The sequence below is a fragment of the Grus americana genome, chromosome 1 (assembly GCF_028858705.1).
Source record: "Grus americana isolate bGruAme1 chromosome 1, bGruAme1.mat, whole genome shotgun sequence".
In the NCBI taxonomy this organism is placed as follows: domain Eukaryota; kingdom Metazoa; phylum Chordata; class Aves; order Gruiformes; family Gruidae; genus Grus; species Grus americana.
Window position 1 is genome coordinate 144,652,460 of NC_072852.1, and position 20,256 is coordinate 144,672,715.

A 20,256-nucleotide genomic window follows, 5' to 3' on the forward strand; every position below is an offset into this window, starting at 1 on the left:
TTACTGCCCAAAGGCACAAGCCTACACCATCACTCAGTGATCTCCCAGGTAACTAATTTTTTTACCAATGCCACCTACATTTGAGAGAGGAGTCCAGGTGACCAGAACATTAAGGTGGGATCCAGCTCATCCGACTCCACAGATACCTGCAGTGTAGATGTCCACTGATGTCTGCGCCACCCAGCTATGACTCCTTTTGCAATCAAAGGGAGTAAATAATTAAAAGGTGCAATTCACTAGCCTTGAGTAGACATCTAAAATCAATCTGCTGAGTTACACCCTAGAGCTGCCTGTTTCTCTCCTCCACACAGTGAAGAATTTGTTGGTTTCAAAGCAATAACCTTTCATCAAAGAGCACAAACACACTGTCTGGAGAAGGGGAGAGAGGCGGGGGGTCTGGCAGAGGGGTCAAGAGCACACAGCTGTGGCCAGTCATCCCAGGAGCACTGCTTGCAGAGTATTCAGTGATCCTGCACTTGAAGACACAGTTCCAGATCCCACATTGTTCCAGGCCAACAAAAGTATAGCCTTCCCCAAGCCAAGATATCACAGTCAAATTTGTCCATAGCACTCTGGTTTTTTTGACAGAAGGATTAATTTATGCTGAATCACTCAAAAAAACTCCACTGTCCCCAAAAACATTCATGCTACGGTATCATCTCAATCTTCACTCCTTTTCTCCACAGCAATATCCCAGGTCATCTGGAGCTTCAATCCTTGGTTTGTAGCTCCCAAGAGAAAGCAAACACCTGCTTGAATCTTTCCATACATGCATTGAAAAGATAATTTTATGTCATATTTCCAGTGATTGTGGCTGTACTGGCTTTCCTGACTTCCCATCACATGAGCAAATCCAAGCTGCTCCAAAGAAGCATGTGCAATTACTGGGGCAGGAAAAGGTAGAAAGAAGTCTGAAGTGGAATCCAGGTACAGGCACAAAGCACGGCATATAGCAGGACTAGCGAAAGTTAGTCTGCCCTTTCCCTGTCACTCAATATCTGGCAAGGCATTCAGGAGATATCTCAAAACCCACCCACAGGCCTTTACAGATGGGGAAGAGCAGGAGGACAAAGGACACTGATCAAGCTTTCTAGTAGGAATTGGTAGTGCCTGCAACACGGAAAGCTTCTGGGTCTACATATATCCTCATTTGCTAGACCGAAGTTAAATACTCTCAGACCAGATAATACTTCCCAAGACGTCCAGCATCTTTGCAAAATAATCTTAAAATAATCCCATGGGAGAGAGCAGTTCAGCTTTTCCCCCACCACAGTCTCCCTTTGGATACGAGGAACTGTCAACAGGCAAGGAAAGCCCTGCAGAGGATGGAGCAAGCATCTTCAGTTTCCTCTGAGTGTCCTTCCAGGTACAATTTTTCTAGTTCAAGCTGTACTTCCAAATTATGGAGCCCACCTTCCTGTCATTTGCCTTTTCCCACACCTGACAGCAACATGTCCTTCCCCTCTCTGTGCCTTTACATTTCTCTTCATCATCACCTCAGCTTCCATGTTAAGTCTCACCTCTGATAGCTCTTTCTCTTCGTCTTAAAATCCTTCCAGTATATAAGCACTGTGCTATCACCTCTTTCCAGAAGATGCCACTCTTGACAGGGTATTCACCCATATCTTCTCTTCCCTAGTGTGACTTGGGTGCTGCTAAACAGAGTTGAACACTTTCTTCTTTAAGAAGACAGCAGCTGAATGAGGATGAGGGTCTTACACCTCCTCAGAGGTTATCACTGCTTGCATTTACAGCTCATGTGAGTCTTATTTTGGTGCAGGAGGAGAACCTGACACCAACACCAACTGTTTCTTCGACTTTCAGGTTGTCAATACTGCAACACACAGCACAAACAAACTCAATAAACCAGTACTTTAAGCAACTCAATCAATCTACAATCCTAGACACAATAAATTAATCTACAGCTATTTCCGCCCTTCAGCCATTCTTTATAGGACACCCAATTCCTGCTCATATAGCTCTCATTTCCAAGAATATTTTCATGTGAATAGAGGGTCAAAGGTCAATGTCTGTCCTTTGTAGGCTGTGCATTATTACTCTCTAAAAATCTCAATTCACATTGACACAGAGAGATAAGAGCAAGGAGGTAGCAAAGATCTGAATTCAAAGTTATGTTAGTGAGTTTGACACTGATGTGAATATGGAGCATGATAGGGTCAAGGTAAAATAAACAAACTATGCAAAGCCAGGTCATTTGAGCAGGGCAGCTACCTCTTTGTTCTGTCAAGGACCTATTTCCCCACAGTAGGCAGCACTTGTGAACTTTTTATTTAAAGTCAGCTACTTTGTGTCTGTCCCCTCTCTCATTAGCAAAGAGACCATCTTTACAGTTTCTCTTTAAGATAAAGTAGATAACAAGAAATAGGTAACCAAAGATTGCTAGAAAAATGATTATGTCTCCTTATCCAGGATTAAGAAATATTTTTACATCTTCTTTCCTGCCCAGAGACCTAGGCACAACAGTAAAAGCTGGTGGAGCCAACCCTACATCCCCATATTTGCCATTTCCAGGCCTGTGACAGCATGGGGGTGTAGCAGCAATGCGACCACAGCCATGATGTTTAACCAGCTTCATTCACATCCTAGCTGCACTTATGAATATTTGGAGACCCTTAGTTTAGTTTTAATAAGTTTTCTCAAAGACATGTCTTTTCGGGAAGAAAAGGCAGTCAGGTTGTCCCACAAGGGCTAGAAAACACAAAGACCAGTATCTTCCCAGTTGAAAGCCTATTCCCAACACACACAAAAGCATGAAATAGAAGTAAGATTTATCCAGCCTGGTATAGGTTAAATATGCATTAAAAATGGAAAACACTTTAAAAGCTTATAAAAGGCAGGGTGTACAGAGCAATCCCTTACCAGAGAAGCCAGCTCCCATCAGTCACTGCTGTCTTGTTGACAAGCTGGTTTATGTTCTGCCTGTAATCCACATGGGGGAGATACCCCCGTCAGCAGGTTACCGCTGGGCAGGCAGCATCCTCTCTGCCATGCTTCCAACCATGTGGGGTTGACCCACAGCAACCCCACATACTCAGTCACCCAGTTACCACCTCAGAGTGCATCCTCACCGAGGACTATAGATACCGTACTGTTCCCTACATCCACAAAGAGAATGAACCCAGTTCCATAATCCCTTCCTTCATGCCTTTGTCCTGCTGAAGACAAAGGGTTTTTGCCGTACTTTGGTTAACAAGGCTGGAGAATAGTCCCACCATAGTTTTCACTCAACACTTCTTTTTAGGAAGCAAAATCACAAAACAGTAAGTTCTGAAATCTGAAGAGGAAGGAAGTACTAGGCCTTTGGGCCACAGAAAGAAATTAATCTTCAAATCTTTCTTTAGTTTAGGAAGCTGTGCTACAACGAGAGAGATCGCAAGACTTGGACTTTGGAGTCTGAGAGCAGCATGCACAGTATCTCCCTTTGGAGACAGGGGAAGGAGTGGCTGGAGAATTACAAACCAGTGAGCCTGGCTTGCATGCTCTAGAAAAAAGCTTATGAGGGTATTAAGGATTTCTCAAGTGCAAATTGTTTCAAAACTAGCTACTTTCCTTTTCTGGCAGAGCAAATAGCCTAGTGGATAGGTAATTTGGCAAATAATTGGGCATTTTTTATTAAATAAGATATCTGCACACACTTCCTACTTTTCTTTTAATTAAAGGTTGGGACATTTGACTTGCCTCCAAACATCCTACCTTCACATTCCTCTCCAGACTGGGTAAACAGGAAATCTTGCATAATTGTCAATGTTCCTTATACCAGTTTGGCATTGACACAGTGCCAGAGCGCATTTAGCACCTTTGCTCTTAAGAACCCCCAGCAGCTTAATTACTATTGGAATTATGACTAGAGAAAAGAACAACAGCCCGGTTGTTGAGCAAATATTAGAATGAGCTGAATGTTTTATTTCTCAATCAAGTTGTCTTTGTGCAGCTCTATGGACTCACCTCCCTTCCAGGGCAAGGTAGGAGTGAAGCAGAGAGATCGACCAAGAGCCTCTATCCTGTTTTACCAATTATCAGGTCAAGTAGCACAGGAGCAAAGTGCTTGCTAATGACCTAAATTAATAATCTAGAATAAGTGCCAAAAAGTGCCTAATGTGAGGTTTGCAGTGGACTTCAGATAACTACATTGAAATAACACACTTTGGAAAATTCTGTTCAGTTGATAAGTATGTTCAATAGTGCTTAGTGAATAAAGCTCCCTTCTTGGTCCTCTGGATCCTAAATTTCTTTCTGGACTGTGGCCCAGTCCAACTGGAAGGGTCAAATATACCACCTACCTCCCTCATGTCACATCCTCCTTCAAAACAGGTAGGACATTGCCCTGGGACGTGGCTTGACCTGCCCTCTGCCTAATCACAGTGCAGAACCAGATCTCTTGCTTGTCGGCAGGCCAGAGGGCTACCACATAAGAGAGTTGGGCATTATGGATATTTCAAAAGGAAGAAATCAACCCAGCTTGGTTCTTTCAAAAGTGCTATGAAGGACCCCTTGCCAGGAGAGGGGTGCTTGTACTGGAGAAAACAGTTAATTCTAGGGCAACCTGCATACAGCCCCATGGAAACTGTGTTTAACATTTCTGAATAGCTAAACACAGTTTCGCTACTCCTCCGTGCATGGGTTATTGTGAGGGATTCTCCTCCTGAGGCATGCTCATAGCGCAGGCTGTCTGAGGGCTAACTCAAGGCTTTGAATAGCAGTGGTGTAAGGGCCAAATACCTCAGAGAAAGACCCTGAAACATCTGGTCTGGTAAATGATGAGTGTTATTGACCTCTTTGTAACATCACAAAGTGTCAGCATTAAGGATCTGAAAATGTCGTATGTGCTCTGTATCTTTCCAGGCAGTAAAAAGATACCAAATTCAATGCAAAGGCTACATTTCACTGGATATCTACAGGTCTCAAGCACTCTTAAATAATTTAAGTAGGCTTTCCCTAGAAAATAACTAGAGAAATACAAACAACAGACAGATTTAAAAGAGTTGATTCAATGAGAAGTTGTTACATGTGCACTAGGCTTTTCCTAAAAACAGCTTGTAGATCTCCTGAGATCAGATAGATCCCCACAGAGCTGTATCCTCCAATGGGGCAGAAGCTGCTGCCTCAGCTTGAACCAAAAGGATCACAATGGTTCAGTGAATCCAGCATAGCATTGGGTCATTATTTAAATAGCCTCTAAAAATACACCTTGACATCACGCTGTGGTATAATCAGCTCCTGCCAGCATTTTCCAAAGTGCATTTCACTTACACGCAAGATGGTCTCTCTGCCCTTTCTGCAGACCATGCAGTAGAAGCAGCAGGAAGACGTGAGCAACTTCTTCACTTCCATTGCTCACCTGCTCAGTCTGGCCAGGTTTTGGACAGGACCTGGCTCACTCACTGCAGGTGTGCTGAGGCCTTTGGAGAAACCTCAAATTCAAGAGTCAGCTTTGATGTAGCCATTGACATAGGAGAAAACTCTGCACAGTATGGGCAAAAGGAGAAATATTGATAGGCCAGATTTACCCTCCCAGAGAAGAAAGAGGAGGTAATGCAGCAAGAAATCTGAGCAGATATATACAGCATTGAAGGCAGGGACAAGGACTTGAAACTCAATACTGAGCAATATGGACCACAAAGAGACTAGAAGAAAGCTGACAAAAAGTGAAATTACTCTAAGCAGAGTGAGAAACTCAGGAGAAAGAGATGAAAAGAAAAATCTAAAGGGAAAAGGGAGGAAAAGACTTGAAACAGGAGAAGAAGAGCAATATAAGAAGGGGAATAAGAAGGTGAAGCCATGCATGCAACAAGAAGATGTGTCAAGCAAAAGGAAGTCCACCACCTGTTTGTACCCTGACCATGTGTGGTTACTCAGTATTTTCATGATAATATCTGAATGTGGAAAAAAAATCCATAAGCATATTTTAAATATGGTTGCATAGTTTATTGTCAACAGCATAAATGGTGTCCTGAAGACAGAAGAATTCATGACAAGGCAAACGGAAACAGGCTAGCAAGGATGTAAAAATGGAGTCTGGATATGACAAATAAGTCTGATCACCAAGAAAACACCTCAAGGGAGTCCCACAGCAGAGGAGCAGTCCAGTTCAAGTCATCACTCTTAAAATGTTTATTAAAGTCTGCCATATCATTGCTGGTACATCACTGTAATATGAAAAGACAAACCAGAAGTCAGATTCTGCTTTGGGAACCACAGAGACCTCAAAATCCCAGAGCTGGTCATCAGAAAGTTCACAAAACTAATCTCAAGCTTGAAGAAGTTTATGGGAAGTCACAAAAGCTATGAAGGTGTAACACAGATTAAGTTTACCTCTCTAACCTATTGCACCAAGCCACAGGCCCACAGAAGAAGGAATATCTTCAGTTCCAAACAAGCACGCTCTCAAATGTGGGTTTAGAAAAACCTCACACAGAAAAATTCTGTAGTTCATTGGAATTTTCCTTCTCAGAATTACTACAAGATGCAAGCGTTTCTTCTTGTTATTTAGCGTCAATGTTCAAGCAGCATAGAAATTCTGTGGGATCCCTTTTACACCCAGGCCTGTTATCTGTTTAAAAAAAAATAAAAAATGAAAGAAAGGAAACAGATACATCTCCAACTGAGTACAATGAAAACATTCAAATGTTGTACAACAAATATCATAGCAACCTACCCCCATGTGGAGGGTCCCCTGCTTCAAGAGCAGCCCAAATAGAGTCATTACATGGAGTTCTTTAGAATGCTTTAAGATTAAGATCTTTAAGATTATCAAGCACTACTCAATAATTTTGCGAATTCACACATTATCTGTGTCCCTTACATGCGGTCCTTATCTCTGTATTAACCAGACAAGTCATAGTAACTTTTAACATGCTTTGCCCACGCAAGACAAGTGGGAGTTTGGAAAACACCGATTCCCTTATAGAGCTGGAGAAATGAGGAACTGAGATAAAAAAGCGAAGGCTCATAATGACCTTTTGGTATTTAATTTTTCCTGTGGTCTCCTAAACTGTGCTGCTTGAGAAATCTATCTGTTCTCAGCCAGGGAAATCTGCTCCGAGCACTGCTTTCAACTAGAAGGTCACAGATCTCAGATTAGATCCAAATTCCTCCTGGAACATGTCTTCATCCTATTACCAAACTGCTAATAGAGTTTGGTTGCTGGTTTTGGGGGGGGGGGGTTCTTCATTTCCCCTCATTTACAACCCTTCCTTTTGATGCAATGGTCAACTTTCAGGGAATGATGGCAATTGCTGATTAAGTACTGCATTTTATTCTCCTAATGTACTTTTTGCTAAATGACTGGAAAATGAAGAGAGAAACAAGTTTTGGATTCAAGAACCCTGGACAAAAATGTGGATTATTAGTTACTCAAAATGTAACACCTACTTTTAACAGACTTTAAAAAAACCCAAAATTTTTTTGATTGAGATGCAAAGCTCTGCCCTGGTGAATTCAAGCATTTCATTTATAAAGGAGCAATCTGTGTTATAAATATTTAGATACCCTGGCACAATTAAAAAATTACAATTAAGGGATTGAAATTTCCCAAATTGATGAAAACATAGTAAGAGCCAGGGGCAGGACCCAGTTCCTTACAGTGTATTACAGAATATGCTATACAGGGCAGATCCAGACCCACTGGCTGCCTTCAGATCCCAGCCAGATGCAAGGCTTCAGCTAACCAACGTATCAACGCTATTACTAGCAATTTCTCCAAATCTTTCCAAATGCATGAGCAGCTGTGCCAAAGCACCTGTGCCTGGCCGGGGGATGAGCAACACATCTGGACGAGCGCATCAGGCAAGTGGGATGAGCAAGGGCAGGGCTGCTGCACCCAGTGGGCACCTCGCTCTCAGAGCGCGAGGCTTGGCAGGTCTGATGTATAAAAAGAAAGAAAATCTGCTCACCTTGAAAATCTCTCCCGCGTGAGGTTCCTTGGCTAAGGTGGCCTCGTCCAGTCCATCATATGCAGAAGTCACGTACATTTCTGAGTAGTCTTTTCCACCAAAGCAGCAAGAGGTGATCCTCGGAGTAGGCAGCCTCACAGTTTGGATTCTTTTTCCTGGGAAAAATGTGCAATTATTTCCTAATGTCCATTTTCTAGGAAGCATGTAAATACAAATGTGCTATTAGCGCACATGGCGCAGATGTGGCATTTATTTGGAAGGCATCTCCCCTTCAGACAGAGACCATGTCCTCAAGGACAGTTTGCGGAGAAATCATATTCTTTCATCTGCCTCATATCTAACACTTTTTCAGCCTCTCCCTTATATCTGCAAGGCTTCATTTCCGTTTCTCAAAATGAAACAAGAAAGTATTTGAAGCCAGGAAGGGCAGAAACACTTGGGCCTGGGATGGCTGTCATTCCCTAACAGCGTTTCCCAGTTAAACGTTTCAATGTTGACAATTATGGGGGTTTTAATTGCAGATTTATAATGTTTCTCGTGATAGATATGCAGTGCTTTATTTCCTTTTTTTTTTTTTTTTAAGTTGCATTATTAAGAAGTGGATGTACTGCATCACCAGACTGTGGGAGCAGGGGTACTCAATGTCGGGAGGCAGCGCTCTCCGTGTGACTGAGGCCTGGACCAGCGATGCTCATGGCAACCCATGGGGCTGAGAGGGCAATAAACCTTCTTATCTCGCCTTCACACCACTCCTCTTGGCTGCCTTTCCTCTCACATTTGTGGCACGTAGGTGACACTCAATATGCACGTGCTGACGGAGGCCTTACCTGTCTCTGGGTCTATACGAATGACTCTCCCACCATCAATACAGGCCACCCAGAGCTTCCCTTCTGCGTCAATGCACATCCCGTCAGGCATTTGCTCCTCCTTTTCTAGATGGTACAAAAGTTTGGGGCAGGCTGCAGGGAGAGTTACGAAGCCGATGTTATGTGGGCTGGTACCAGTTCTGTATCAGATCCCAGTCTAACATCTTCCACGCTTTTGGAAACAGATAAGCTCCTTTTCTGCGACAAAGATGTGCTGGAAAATTTATATCACATATGCATTTAGCAGATGTGTTAAAAGCCTAACTTAGTCTGGCAGAAACAAGCCCCCAGTAGACCCATTGCGATTTGGGATTGTACTGAGTTAGGGTTGCTATTATTTTACCAAGGAAGAGAACAAAATGCCTCTGTCTCTCTTGCTAACCCACTAGCTGACCACCATGCCATGGGTGCCGCAAGCGCAATAACTTTTCCTGGACTTTCATTGCTCATGGCAGCCTGGACGTCTTTTTATGAGCAGTACATCACATAAGTAATGACTTGAATTTAAATGTTGATAATAACCCATCTTTCATAGGTAAAGATCAAGAACTTTACTTATGTTAATGGCCAATTAAGCTACCAGTTTTGATTAAGCCTGGACACCAACTGCTAGTGGTCCAGGCTGCAGCGGTGGATAGGTTGGTGGGCACATGTGCAGACCATGGAGCGGTGCCCACAGGCAGCACCCTGCCTGCTCTGACCCAGAACCTTATGGCCATTATGTCACCCAAAAATAGACAGAAATCAGCACAAAGCCAAGGCCAGGAAACTCAAACTCATTATGCTTTTGTATCTGGGGGAGAAAAAGTAGCATTAAATCTTCTTTAGAAATCTTATCTCCTAAAATCTGTAGAAATAGATTTCTCAGCAAAATGAAATCTGAGTAACTAATTATTTGTACAATTTTCACCCATGATTGCACAAATTCCACACTGATTAGAGTAAAAATGCGGTTCAGCCATTTAAATTCCCATGGAGTATAATGGAGTGATACAGCACAAAAATATTTCAGTTTCAAAATGAGGTTACCTCCATTTTGCTTGCACTTACATTTCCTTTTTGCAGATATTATAATAAAAAATGTTTGTCTAGAAAATGAATTTAAGTAAAATTTGCCAAACATCTGAAGGTGATTTTAATTTCAGAATTGGAGCACTTCAGTCACAATGATAACTTGATTCCTTAAATACATTTCTGTGATGTACATGCATGCACATTCTGTATTTGTATTTAGGGAGCTAGTACAATCAAAGCATTCCAGTAGATGGCACTCAGGAATAAATAGCATCCTATAAGCTCATTCTCACTCTGCAGTATAAATGGCTTCTTCCCTGCAACTCCTTGAACGGGTCTAAATATAAGCCAACTCTATCCAGATGAAAGTAAGCTAAAGGATTGTAAAAAGTTTGTTCACCAAATACACCTGGTTTGTAACTAAACTTGAGAAAAATCACAGTCAGCCTTCTGACAAGCTGTACCAGAAGATATGAGATCTGTCAAACAAATCACTGCATATTACACGCCCAGGTCTTGCTGCAGAAAGGGTAATAGCACTACTTGTCTCCGAATTTAGAAAAGCACATGTACCGATCTTTCCAGTGTGCACATCGTAGCTGAAGGCATGCACGGCATATGCCAGGCTGTCGATATGAAAGAAGGTCCTGTGGTCCGGGGACCAGTCCAGACCATTGGAGATGTCCACCTGGTCTAACTGTTTTATTACCGAATGGTCAGGGAAAAGGGTATAGAGAGCACCTTGACGCCTCGCTCGGACCCCCGGTGCCGTCTCTTCAGCCATCGTACCTGAAATGGAAATGGGAGCACTGGTTAGAAAGTAGGAGCTCGTTCCTCACGCTTGATCAAAAAACTCCTCTAAGTGTTACTAAGAGGTCCTAGGGAGAACGGGACTAACCAGGTCCCACCAGATTGATGAGAAGGAGGAAAAGGAGCAGATCAGGAGCAGCTGCCCCCCGTGGAGGTGATCCTGGTCAGCAAAAGAACTAATTTCTGTGTTGCCATCAGGTTTAAGTTGTAGACACCAAAGACCCAAAGGAGCAACACAACGCACCAGGGCTGAGGTTTTGCTCACAGTAACAGCCAAGATGCAGGCAAGCATCATGTGCTCTTTTTGTTGTTGCTCTTTGCAGGCTCCTTTTATAATTTAAATGGGCTGTGACCTTAAAATACAGGTGCTGTAAATAACGGTTATCTCAGAAGCAAGTGGAGAATACCAGAGAAGTAAATTTTTTTCTTAATGAATTTATGTCTCAGTGTTATGCTCATTATTTAGTTTCTGATTCTCTCTTCCCCAGAAAGGAGAGAGCTGTGCAGTGACAGGATGGGAAGCACTCGAGGGGGCCATTTATGCCTTCTTTTAACTGTGACAGACTGCCTCTGTTGCCTCCCCTTTTAGAAAACCTCGTGAGCTTGTTTTACGACGCTTGGCCAAAACCCCTGCTGAAAGCATTGATTCACCGTGCACAGCTAGGAAGGGGTGTGCAAAGCAGGTTTTTCTCTCTTATTCTTGCCCTTAACTCTAGTGACACGTCAACTTACAAGCATAACCATGAGTCAAATGAATTTTCTGATTTTTGGCAAATTTGAAATAAGAAGAAAAGGCTGGCTGGCAAAACACATACAGAGCCATTTTCACTCCCATTGGTCACTATTTCCAGCATGGATTGCTGTGCTTGGCTTGTCATTTCTATGGGATGAGAAAAGTTGGCTGCATTGCAACGGGTGGCAAAAGTCCCTCTTGCCTTCAGGAGACCAAGGATCTCATCCTTATGTCCCACGGGCTGACCGAGGGGAAGCTGTACATGAAGGGTGCAAGCCGCAGCTCATCTTCTGCTCTAGGAGCTGCATCCTCCCCTAGACCTCCAGAAACCTTCCCACCGGTGTGAGCCCTTCACTGGCTTTTCACCTCCCAGGTAGGCAAGACATTTGAAAAACACCATCCACCAAGTAGAAGGGGAGCTGTCCTGCCAGATGGCCCTTGACAGCAGCCTCTGTCAGAGTATGTGGGATCCCTTGTCCTCCTCCATTGGGCAGGAACCAAGCAGAGCATTCACAAGACAGCTCGTGATCACAACCGTGGTTTTTGTGGGGAACTCAACAGAGGAATCGAGAACACAGAATAAAATGTACAGAATAAAACACACTGTAATTAGTTCCTCTTTTCTCCAGGGGAAATTTCTGCCAAGAACTTACCAGCAAAAAACCTCCCCTTTGGATCCACTTTCCCATCATTGAACCTGTTGTTTGGTTTATCCTGCTCGAGCTCGAGGATGGTGGTGACTATCTGGGTATCCCAGTCCAGAAAGGCAAACCTGGTCCCCAGGGCAATGACGTAGCCCCCGCACTGCCGCAACGCCACCGAGCCGACGCGGGCATCTGTGGATGAGAGGGAGCAGGAGATGACGGGTGGCTCTGGGGCCGTCAGTCAGCCCTACCCCTCCCCACCTCACCGAGGGCATCTGGGCTTGACTGGGGTATCCCTGAGCCAGGAATGGCTGAGCTGATGCTAAGATACTTCTCCCCTGGGATGATTAGACCATCTCACTGGCTCTACGTTCTCCAGATCTTTCCACCGTCTGTGCAGACACAGCCATTAGGATTGTACCTTTTCCTCTGCAGGTCCGAAATGAAACATGCCTTCCCATTTGGGCTTAGCAAGGGCAACGTGCATGGCCCTCCACACCTGAGCGTGGTGCCCTCTGCTTGTCTGGCTCAGGCCACACTGTGCTCAGCAACATGTCGTGGGAGGACAGGGCGTGTGGCCCCATGGAAAATAAGGGAGACCACCATGCTGCGGGACTCCTACCAGGAAGGATGGTTGGGGTGGTCAGAGAAGACTCACAGGACAAAGCGGTGAGTGCAGACTCTTACCCACAGACACGCTCTGCACCTCGTTGGTGAGTGGGCTCCAGCGGCAAACTTTCTGTGAGTTAATGTCTACATAGATGAGTGCATTCTCCCTTTCTTCCCAGACCGGGCACTCTCCCATCCTGTTCTTCTCCTTCACGACAGATTCAATTTTGATGGAGGAGGACATGCTCTGAGAAGAGAGTTAGTAACAGATTTAATGAAAAGCTCTCATTGCATGGATTTTTCATGCCTACCATGCTTAAAAGCAGAGTTTGTGAATTGTAAATCCCTCCAAATCCCACATGACAGAGTCATTTAGGAGGTTCCTGTGACATTTCCTTGGCCTCATGGCTGGAACTGAGCTTGAGGCACCAAGGCTTCTCCTTAGCAAACCTTTCCTAGGTGACAGACTTTAAACCAGAGCTGCTGATGGGGCACCTGCCTCCAGGCAAGGGAGTGCTGGGGACACAGCCCTGAGCTGGGACCAAGCTATCCGCTGGTGATCCGTGATCCCAAGGGCCCCCCAGACCATGGGGAGGGACTGGTGAGCAGCAGCACTGATGGGTCAGAAGACTTTTTGTGGAAAAACAAGGCTCTGCCTTATTAACACAGTTGCATTGACTTGCTCCACAGGCAGATGTATACCCACCCATGATACCAACTGCAGTTTGCCACTGAGGCCACTGCAGACTAAGTGCCCATTTCCACACCAAGTCAGTGTGAATATGCAAACACTGGGAAAGGCTTCTGCCTTTGAAATCCTGCTGCTTTGTTTTCCCTCCAAGCATTTCATCTTCATCGGCCCTCTCACCACCCCAGAGAGGGCTCCAACCCCTGTCACAGACTCCGAATTTCACCCTGTGCCAGGCTGCAGGGTTTAACTACCCCAGTTGCTGCTTCAGGGACAAAGCCACCTATGAAGCTTCCACCTCGGGCACCTGCTCCTGCTGGGGGTTGTTCATGCCCCAGTTGCTCTGTCCCTCCATCCCTGTGGCAGCGGGGTGCCCGCAAGAACACCAGTCACCCAGCCCAGTCCTTCACATTTGCATTCAGGGCCCATTGATGCCCTCCAAAACAGGTAGGCCATCCCCTGGGCCTGCCCTGCCCCTGCTGCAGTGTGGGATGTGAGCAATAACCTCCACTGTTCAGCTCGTACAACAGAAAGGAGCTGACTCGCTGCCTCAGTCACCGCTAATGGAGACCACGCTGCTACACCCGCTGGCCTCAGCACATTTTTTCCACAGATCCAGAGATATTTCTTGGGAGGCAGCCAGTCCCTGACATAACACTATTCCTACGGATTACTGTCTTCAGGAGGGTATTGTTTCCTAGTAGGTGAGCTGGTGATAAGGTTTACAGATAATTAATTAGCACTAATAGGCTTCAAAGTACTTGGGAAGAGCCAGTAATCACCGTGAGTGGAAATGCCAGTGCTGGGGACTAGGGATCTTCCCTGCTCCCCAGCCCCAGGCATGCATGGCAAGGAGTCATGCAGCCAAGGTGAGGTCCAAACAACCCATTTATCAAATATATCCTTCTCCGTTCCAAGAAAAATGGCCTTGAGAGACCAGGCAGTAATCTGCTCTGGCACAGACACAGGCAAACAGCATCAGTCTAAAGTGTAAATGAGGACATGCAGCAAGTTGCCAGTAAAACCTCCTGAAACCTGTTACGCCATGCTCGAGCTGGAGGAGTGAGTTTCTCTTGGGTTCAAGTTTTGTGTCATGTGGCTGCTGTATTTGGGACCCAAGGCTTGGAGACACAACGCTGACTTTATTGTATCGTGGTCTGGAAAACACCGAGCTGCTCTCGCCCCGCAGGAAGATGGGGTTCGGCAGCAGCCCAGCATCCATCCGTGCAGCTCCCACAGGGGCAGAAAGTCACCAGATCTGCAGCAGCCGGTGTGTGTTTGTCTCGTCGGTTGTTTCATTGATCCAACTGAGCCTTATTAAACCATCCTCTTCCCACCATCTCTCCTTTAATTTACTGCCCCTTCGTCAGCTTCTGCAGCAACAGAGCAGGGGCCTGGCAGATAAACCACGATGAGATACCGATGCACAGACCCGTCCCGCGTGCTGCGTGAGGAGTACGCAATCACGCCATTAATTTCACAAGGCACAGGCAGGGAAGAAATCAACCTGCCTGCACCAGCTGCCTGCTTACCCTTCTCACGTCCCCCCTCCAATGCTGCGGAGACCTGCCCTGTCCAAAATCAGCCTCAGACACATCCACCTTCCCCAGCTCCACGTCCAGCCTCAGCATCTTTCCCCTCCACCAAAGAAATTGTTCCCGTGTGTCCCTCCAGCTGTGGGGTTTTTTCCCAAACAGCTGAATTTTTTGGCTCAAATTCCCCACCCTGTTTTTAAAAGGAGAGCAACTAGAAGGGAAGATTTGTGCCTTGCTGGCTGAGGTTTCTCTGATTTTTGCAAGCAGCTGAAAATGGAGGCTTTTAACAGAAAACGGTCATCCAACCCTAACTGGCAGCAGTGCCCTCTGAAAGAATTCCCCATGGCGGGCAGGGATGCAGCCCCCAGTCCCACCTCATGCCCAGTGGTCCACCTCCTGCTGCACCACCACCACCCCCGCTGGCACCCCATGGAGCTGCATAGCATCAGCGTTTCACAGAATACAGCATTGCAGAGGGAAAAATGAGGAACTGACCCCAAAAAGCCATATTCAAAACATCCCGGCTTCATCGCTCCCCAGGCATCCTGCCGTCTGGCACCTTTTTGTGCGGCACCTCGCACCCTGCTTGCCGCAGCACTGACCCATCAGAGGTGAGCGTGCAGGGAAAAAAGAGTAACTCCAAGCAGAAAGCACCAAATCTTGCCGTATTCTCCCCAAACAAAATGCCTGTGGATAAAATCATCCCGTTCACTCCGCTATCCTCTCTGCAATATTTTGTTGGCATATTAGCCTCTTGGACTTGTGCCTAAACCCCTCGTGGAGAATAAGTGGCTGACGGGTGTCACCAAAACGTTTTCCAAGTCAAACTGTTTAAAGCCATCAGAGTTTGGAGACTGTAAGAAAAAATTCCTGGTAGGAATGAAAAACTGATGTAAAAACATCCAGTCTGCTCTAAAAACTAACAGCTCTTTCTCGTAGCTATTTGAAAATGGCCTTTTTAATCTTCAGTCCCCATCCCCCTTCAAATGATCTTGACAAAAATTGGTCATTTCAGTACCTCTAAGATACAGGTAAAATACAAACTAATAACTGACCTTAAAAGGTTTCTTTGTTGTTTCCCTCTCTCCCCCGTGCAAGCACAGATCATCTCATTTTTAATTTCGAGCTGAAGCTTTGAATAAGCAGGCAGGCAGTCAAAGCTTTTAAAGTGCACACAGTGAAACAATCGTCTAAACAAACTGAGGAATTTTAAGAACCCTTTTCTCTCAGTCAGACAGCTGAATATTTATACCAAGCTGGAGGACTCCCATGCGAAACTCTGCAGTTCAGCACAACAACACACCTGCTGAAAGAAAATATTGCAAGACCTGGGTTGGTGTCTCTTTTCCAGCGCAGGTCCAATGAAACCAGCTTCTGGTTTTGGCGATGATTAAAAATGTGCAATAGTTGATGTTATCTGCACCGAGCAGGTAACCTTTTACATTTTGCATTCAGTCAGCAGTCACATGAATGATGAGGCACAGACCAAAGCCCTTCTGAATGGTCTGCTTCACGGTGCCAGCAGCAGAACATGTGATAGGGAAAAATCCTTGCTCAGTATTTTTCTGTCATGAGAGCGGGAGAGGGAAACGGAGTCGTTGCACCATTCGGTCGCCCTGAGGGCTAGCCCATTCTTCCCAAATTTATGGGCAAATGAACATCTTGGGTGATAAAAATGGGAGGTTAATGAAAGATGCAGGGGAGGGTTTTGTAGTACGAGTCACTTTGAACAATAAGGAAAAAAACGTTCTTGTGATTAAGGCGTATTAGCATCTTTAAGACTTGGCTCCTATTCCCAACTGTGCCACAACCTTCTTGTGTGCAGAAGTCATCTGCTCTCCTCGCTGGGCTCCTCACCTTGAATACGCAAAGCCCAATCCCCGCCTCAGCAGAGAGCTGTGAGCTGCTGCCTGCAGCACGGCCGGGGAAGGGCTTTGCCTCAGCAATTGCCACGGATGCTGCAGGATGGAGATACCTTGCTTGGCTTTTAAGACCTTTTTTTTTCCTTCTTTGGCATCTGCCATTTTTTTTGTCTGTGGAAGGTGAAGGCGGAGGATGCCAAGTGCCTTCTCCCACCCAGCCCTGCTCAGCAGAGGTAGGTGATGGCGTGTCCCCCCCTGCCCCAGCGGCTGGTCCAGCAAGGTGGGGACAAGGGCAGGCTTGCTGTGGGGACACGGTCCAAGCCAGGTAGCGAGGCAGAGCCACCACCAGCGTTTTGGTGACAGGACACCTCTCCGGGTCCTGCCTGCTGCAGCAAGGCGGGAGGCGGGAGGCAGGTTGCTGCTGGCGGCCGCTGCCCCCACCACACTCAGCTGGGGCAGCAGCCACCTGGGGGGAATGAGCCCCAAACCAGCACGCAAGAGCAAAGCATTTCTTTACTCATGCAAGACTTTAATGAACATTTTAATTTGATGTTCAAATGATTCATGGGATGAACGTTTTTCCCAGATAAGCAAATAGCCAAGACAGACCTAGTATTATCCTATCGTAGTCGCCATCAATCCAAATTTGGAGACTAAAAAATTACAGCCCTAAGCCAGAGACAAAATCAAACATTTCTAGTGAAAAAGCCAGTAATATTTCCAAGTCAAACTCCTGCCAAGGTCGCTGCATTACAAGCAAAGTGGTTGTGGGTGCTTTGAGGACCCTTCTCAGCCTCCCAGCCAGAGCCATCAGCTCCATCTCATTTCAGCACAAACCCTCTGTGTCTGCTTACTCTCACAACGTTTTTCACATTACTCTCTGCTTTCTTTCTTTTAACCTAAATGATAACTTTGAAGGGAGGTTTATGTAGAATAATATGCATTTTTTTTCACAGTATTTTCAGCTGGAAGACATATTTGAAAGGAAAATTCTGGTTTACGATCATTTTAACTGCTTTCATTTAAAAAGAAAAGCAACTAGTTCTCAGCTGCAGAAAAAAAAAGTAATCTTTTTTTCTGCAAAATATTTCCCAAAGCGTTTTCTCTAAAGGAATTCTGATGGAGAAAACCACATTTCCCATTCAGGTCTTTTCTTCTGGTGACTTGACTGACTTCCTCACTACAGGCTGTGGCAAAGCAAAATCAAATCATGCAGAGGGATAAAGTGTTCACCTCACCAGAACTAAAAAAATAAAGCATACGCTGCTTTCCTGGTGAGCAGCTCAGATGCCGGATCATTGGTGGTGCTAGGCAGGATGGCAGCCACGAAAACACTACGGGAGCACGTCTCTCTCATTTACTCAGGTGGCTGCAAATGCTCTGGGGACACCCCCGCCACATGTTGCACCATCTCTTGTTCCTGTCTAGTGGCTTCTAGACTACCAGCCCAGGTACCGTACTTCCCACTCTTGGCACACCATTTCAACATGCCCCACATCTACCTTTCCAGAGGTTGGTCACTTAAGGAGAAGACACATCTCAAAGGCTTTGTGGACACTGCAGCAGCAGGTGCACGTATTTGTTCCTAGCCAGCCGGCTGCTCTGTTCATTATTTCCACAATGGAAAGAGCCTGCCCACACCACGCACTTCATTTGTTTCTAACGTCGCTGGGTTGCAAAGCAGAAGTTTATAGTGAAGTTGGCCAAAGGCGGCTACGCACCCCTGTACCTCTGGCTGACGCCCCACCACAGTGTCTCCTCCTGGGGTGGGTTCTTCCTTCCCACTGCTTTGGTCTCCTCTGATGCAACTCCCACCGCTTCTTTTTATAGTCCTTAGTTTTCATCAACGTAAGTTGGGAGAGTGTATCAAGGCACTAGCACACCACATAGATTAATATGGTATTTAAATAATTGTATTTGTCTTCTGTTACCTACAGGCATGTGCTCAGACAAGAGCTTGTTCCTGTGGCTTTGCAAATATTTAGTAAATCCATCGCTCCCCTCTTTTTTTCCACAACTCCCCAAATTACACTTGTGTTTCTTATTCCCCTTCAGGGTCCACCCCAGCTTTCATTACTCTAGAAACTCAACTTTGCATATAATTTGATTGTCCCGATCTCTGAAAGTCATTCTTCACCTAGACAGAGTCATCTTCCACAGCTCTCTCCCTCTTGGAGACAACAGCAGACACGGTTTGAGTTAATGAAGACACAGTTATTAAAAACCCCAGATGGGCACAGGTCTAGCTACTCACCCCAGCGATATCCCACTCGACAGTGCTGTCCAAAGTGAAGCCAAGGCTTATCTTCTCGTGGCTTCACCCTTTTGTAGGAAGGGCCTGATCCCTCCCCGGTGCTCGAGATGGGAAGAACTGGAGCTCCCCGCGCAGTCAGTGCCACCTGCTTTTATTTCGGCAGAGCTATTTCGCCAGCAAAGGATTACTAGAGTTTTCTCCAGCTTGGTTGGGAATAAATACACTTCACCTATGACTATAGATTTTGGTCACGAGGGTGAAGAAACCCTTCAGGGCACAGCAGCTCCTCCTCCTGATACAGCCGTTCCTGTCACTGGGTTCTTGTTCAACCCTAATTGAAATCAGTGCAAGTCTTTGATCAAAGAGGTGAGTGCCATTAATAAGTGAGGGATTAAACAAAAGTCCTAACTGAGGGAACCGGCAACCGCTCAGCTCCAGTTTGCCAGATCCAGTGCTCCGTCATGGGACTGGAGTGAAAATATGCTGGCAGCACTTGTTTGGGCTCCTCAGGGCTGGGGTGCAGGAAGCAGCTACAGCCTCTGCACTGGAGGTGTGCTCCCAGGGCATTTCAGCAACGTTAAAAATACAACTCTCCTGGCAGAGTTAGCTCTTCCTGCTCATGTGATGCCCGTGAAACCAGCATGGCAAAGCCCAGTGAGTGATCTTGCAGACGGTGGAGGTGGCATTTATTTGTAAAATGTCTACAGAAACTTATTTTACCTGTTCCTGCTCCCACACTCACAAAGACATGCATGCCCCAGACGTCTGCCCAGGGCCACCCATGCATGACACGGAGGATGAGGGCCTCCAGCAGCCACATCCTCCCTGGGTCTCCTGAGTGCCTCTTGGCCAACAGTGACAAATTAATCTTTGACTAAATCTTTCGTGCCCATACGAGCTGTTGCTGTCACCTTTCTAGTGCAGCAACAACAGAAAAAAAGGATTGGCAGGTGCCCTGTGTTGTGCTGGCAATCACCCCACTGCCATCGCGGTGGGGTGAGGGTGGGCACAGGTACAAAACCTCATGGTCCAGGAACCTCTGCAACACAACAGCGATGGTAGAGGGAGCTTATTTGTGTTTATGCCTACTTATTTTCTGCTGCATCTCTGAATGTCCATTAGCGATCCACCACAGCAGCTCTACAGCACGGTTCCCGAGCTGCAATTGTCACCAGGTTCGTGATTTCAGTGCCACTCTCACCATCTCATAAACTCACCAACACATAAACTTTCCCTCTACTGTGCTTTGAGGTTACTTTGCAGCACATAAAGCAAATGAAGGATGGTGGACACTCAAAGAACAGGCCCCAGCTTCCTTCACCACGCAT

At 45.8% G+C, this 20,256-nt stretch overlaps 1 protein-coding gene across 4 annotated transcripts; it reads right to left on the reverse strand.

Moving 5' to 3' along the window:
* Nucleotides 1–5,961: 5,961 nt before the first annotated feature.
* On the reverse strand, nucleotides 5,962–19,106 carry LOC129212020 (regucalcin-like). Of its 4 annotated transcripts, XR_008579048.1 has the most exons (8): nucleotides 18,929–19,100; nucleotides 12,668–12,836; nucleotides 11,990–12,172; nucleotides 10,367–10,582; nucleotides 8,741–8,872; nucleotides 7,914–8,068; nucleotides 6,334–6,571; nucleotides 5,962–6,167 (listed from the first exon to the last, which is right to left on the reverse strand). XR_008579048.1 is itself a non-coding variant. In XM_054840030.1 (7 exons), exons 2-7 carry the CDS (start codon nucleotides 12,831–12,833, stop codon nucleotides 6,521–6,523), a joined length of 735 nt encoding a protein of 244 aa, XP_054696005.1. In that variant the 5' UTR covers nucleotides 12,834–12,836; nucleotides 18,929–19,100; the 3' UTR covers nucleotides 5,962–6,520. The 4 variants fall into 4 exon arrangements, 3 of the variants coding, with proteins under 3 accessions (XP_054696005.1, XP_054695984.1, XP_054695999.1); XM_054840030.1 differs by having other exon boundaries at nucleotides 5,962–6,571; nucleotides 10,535–10,582; XM_054840009.1 differs by having other exon boundaries at nucleotides 5,962–6,571.
* Between the last annotated feature and the right edge of the window lie 1,150 nt (nucleotides 19,107–20,256).

Bases quoted from the DNA above. Each gene is read 5' to 3' on its own strand.
- LOC129212020 (XM_054840009.1), bottom strand. From the start codon at position 12,833: ATGTCCTCCTCCATCAAAATTGAATCTGTCGTGAAGGAGAAGAACAGG. The intron at 12,173-12,667 runs GTAAGAGTCTGC...TCTCATCCACAG, and splicing joins GGTGCAGAGCGTGTCTGTGG to ATGCCCGCGTCGGCTCGGTG. The intron at 8,873-10,366 runs GTACATGTGCTT...CTCTCCCTGCAG, and splicing joins TGTGCACACTGGAAAGATCG to CCTGCCCCAAACTTTTGTAC.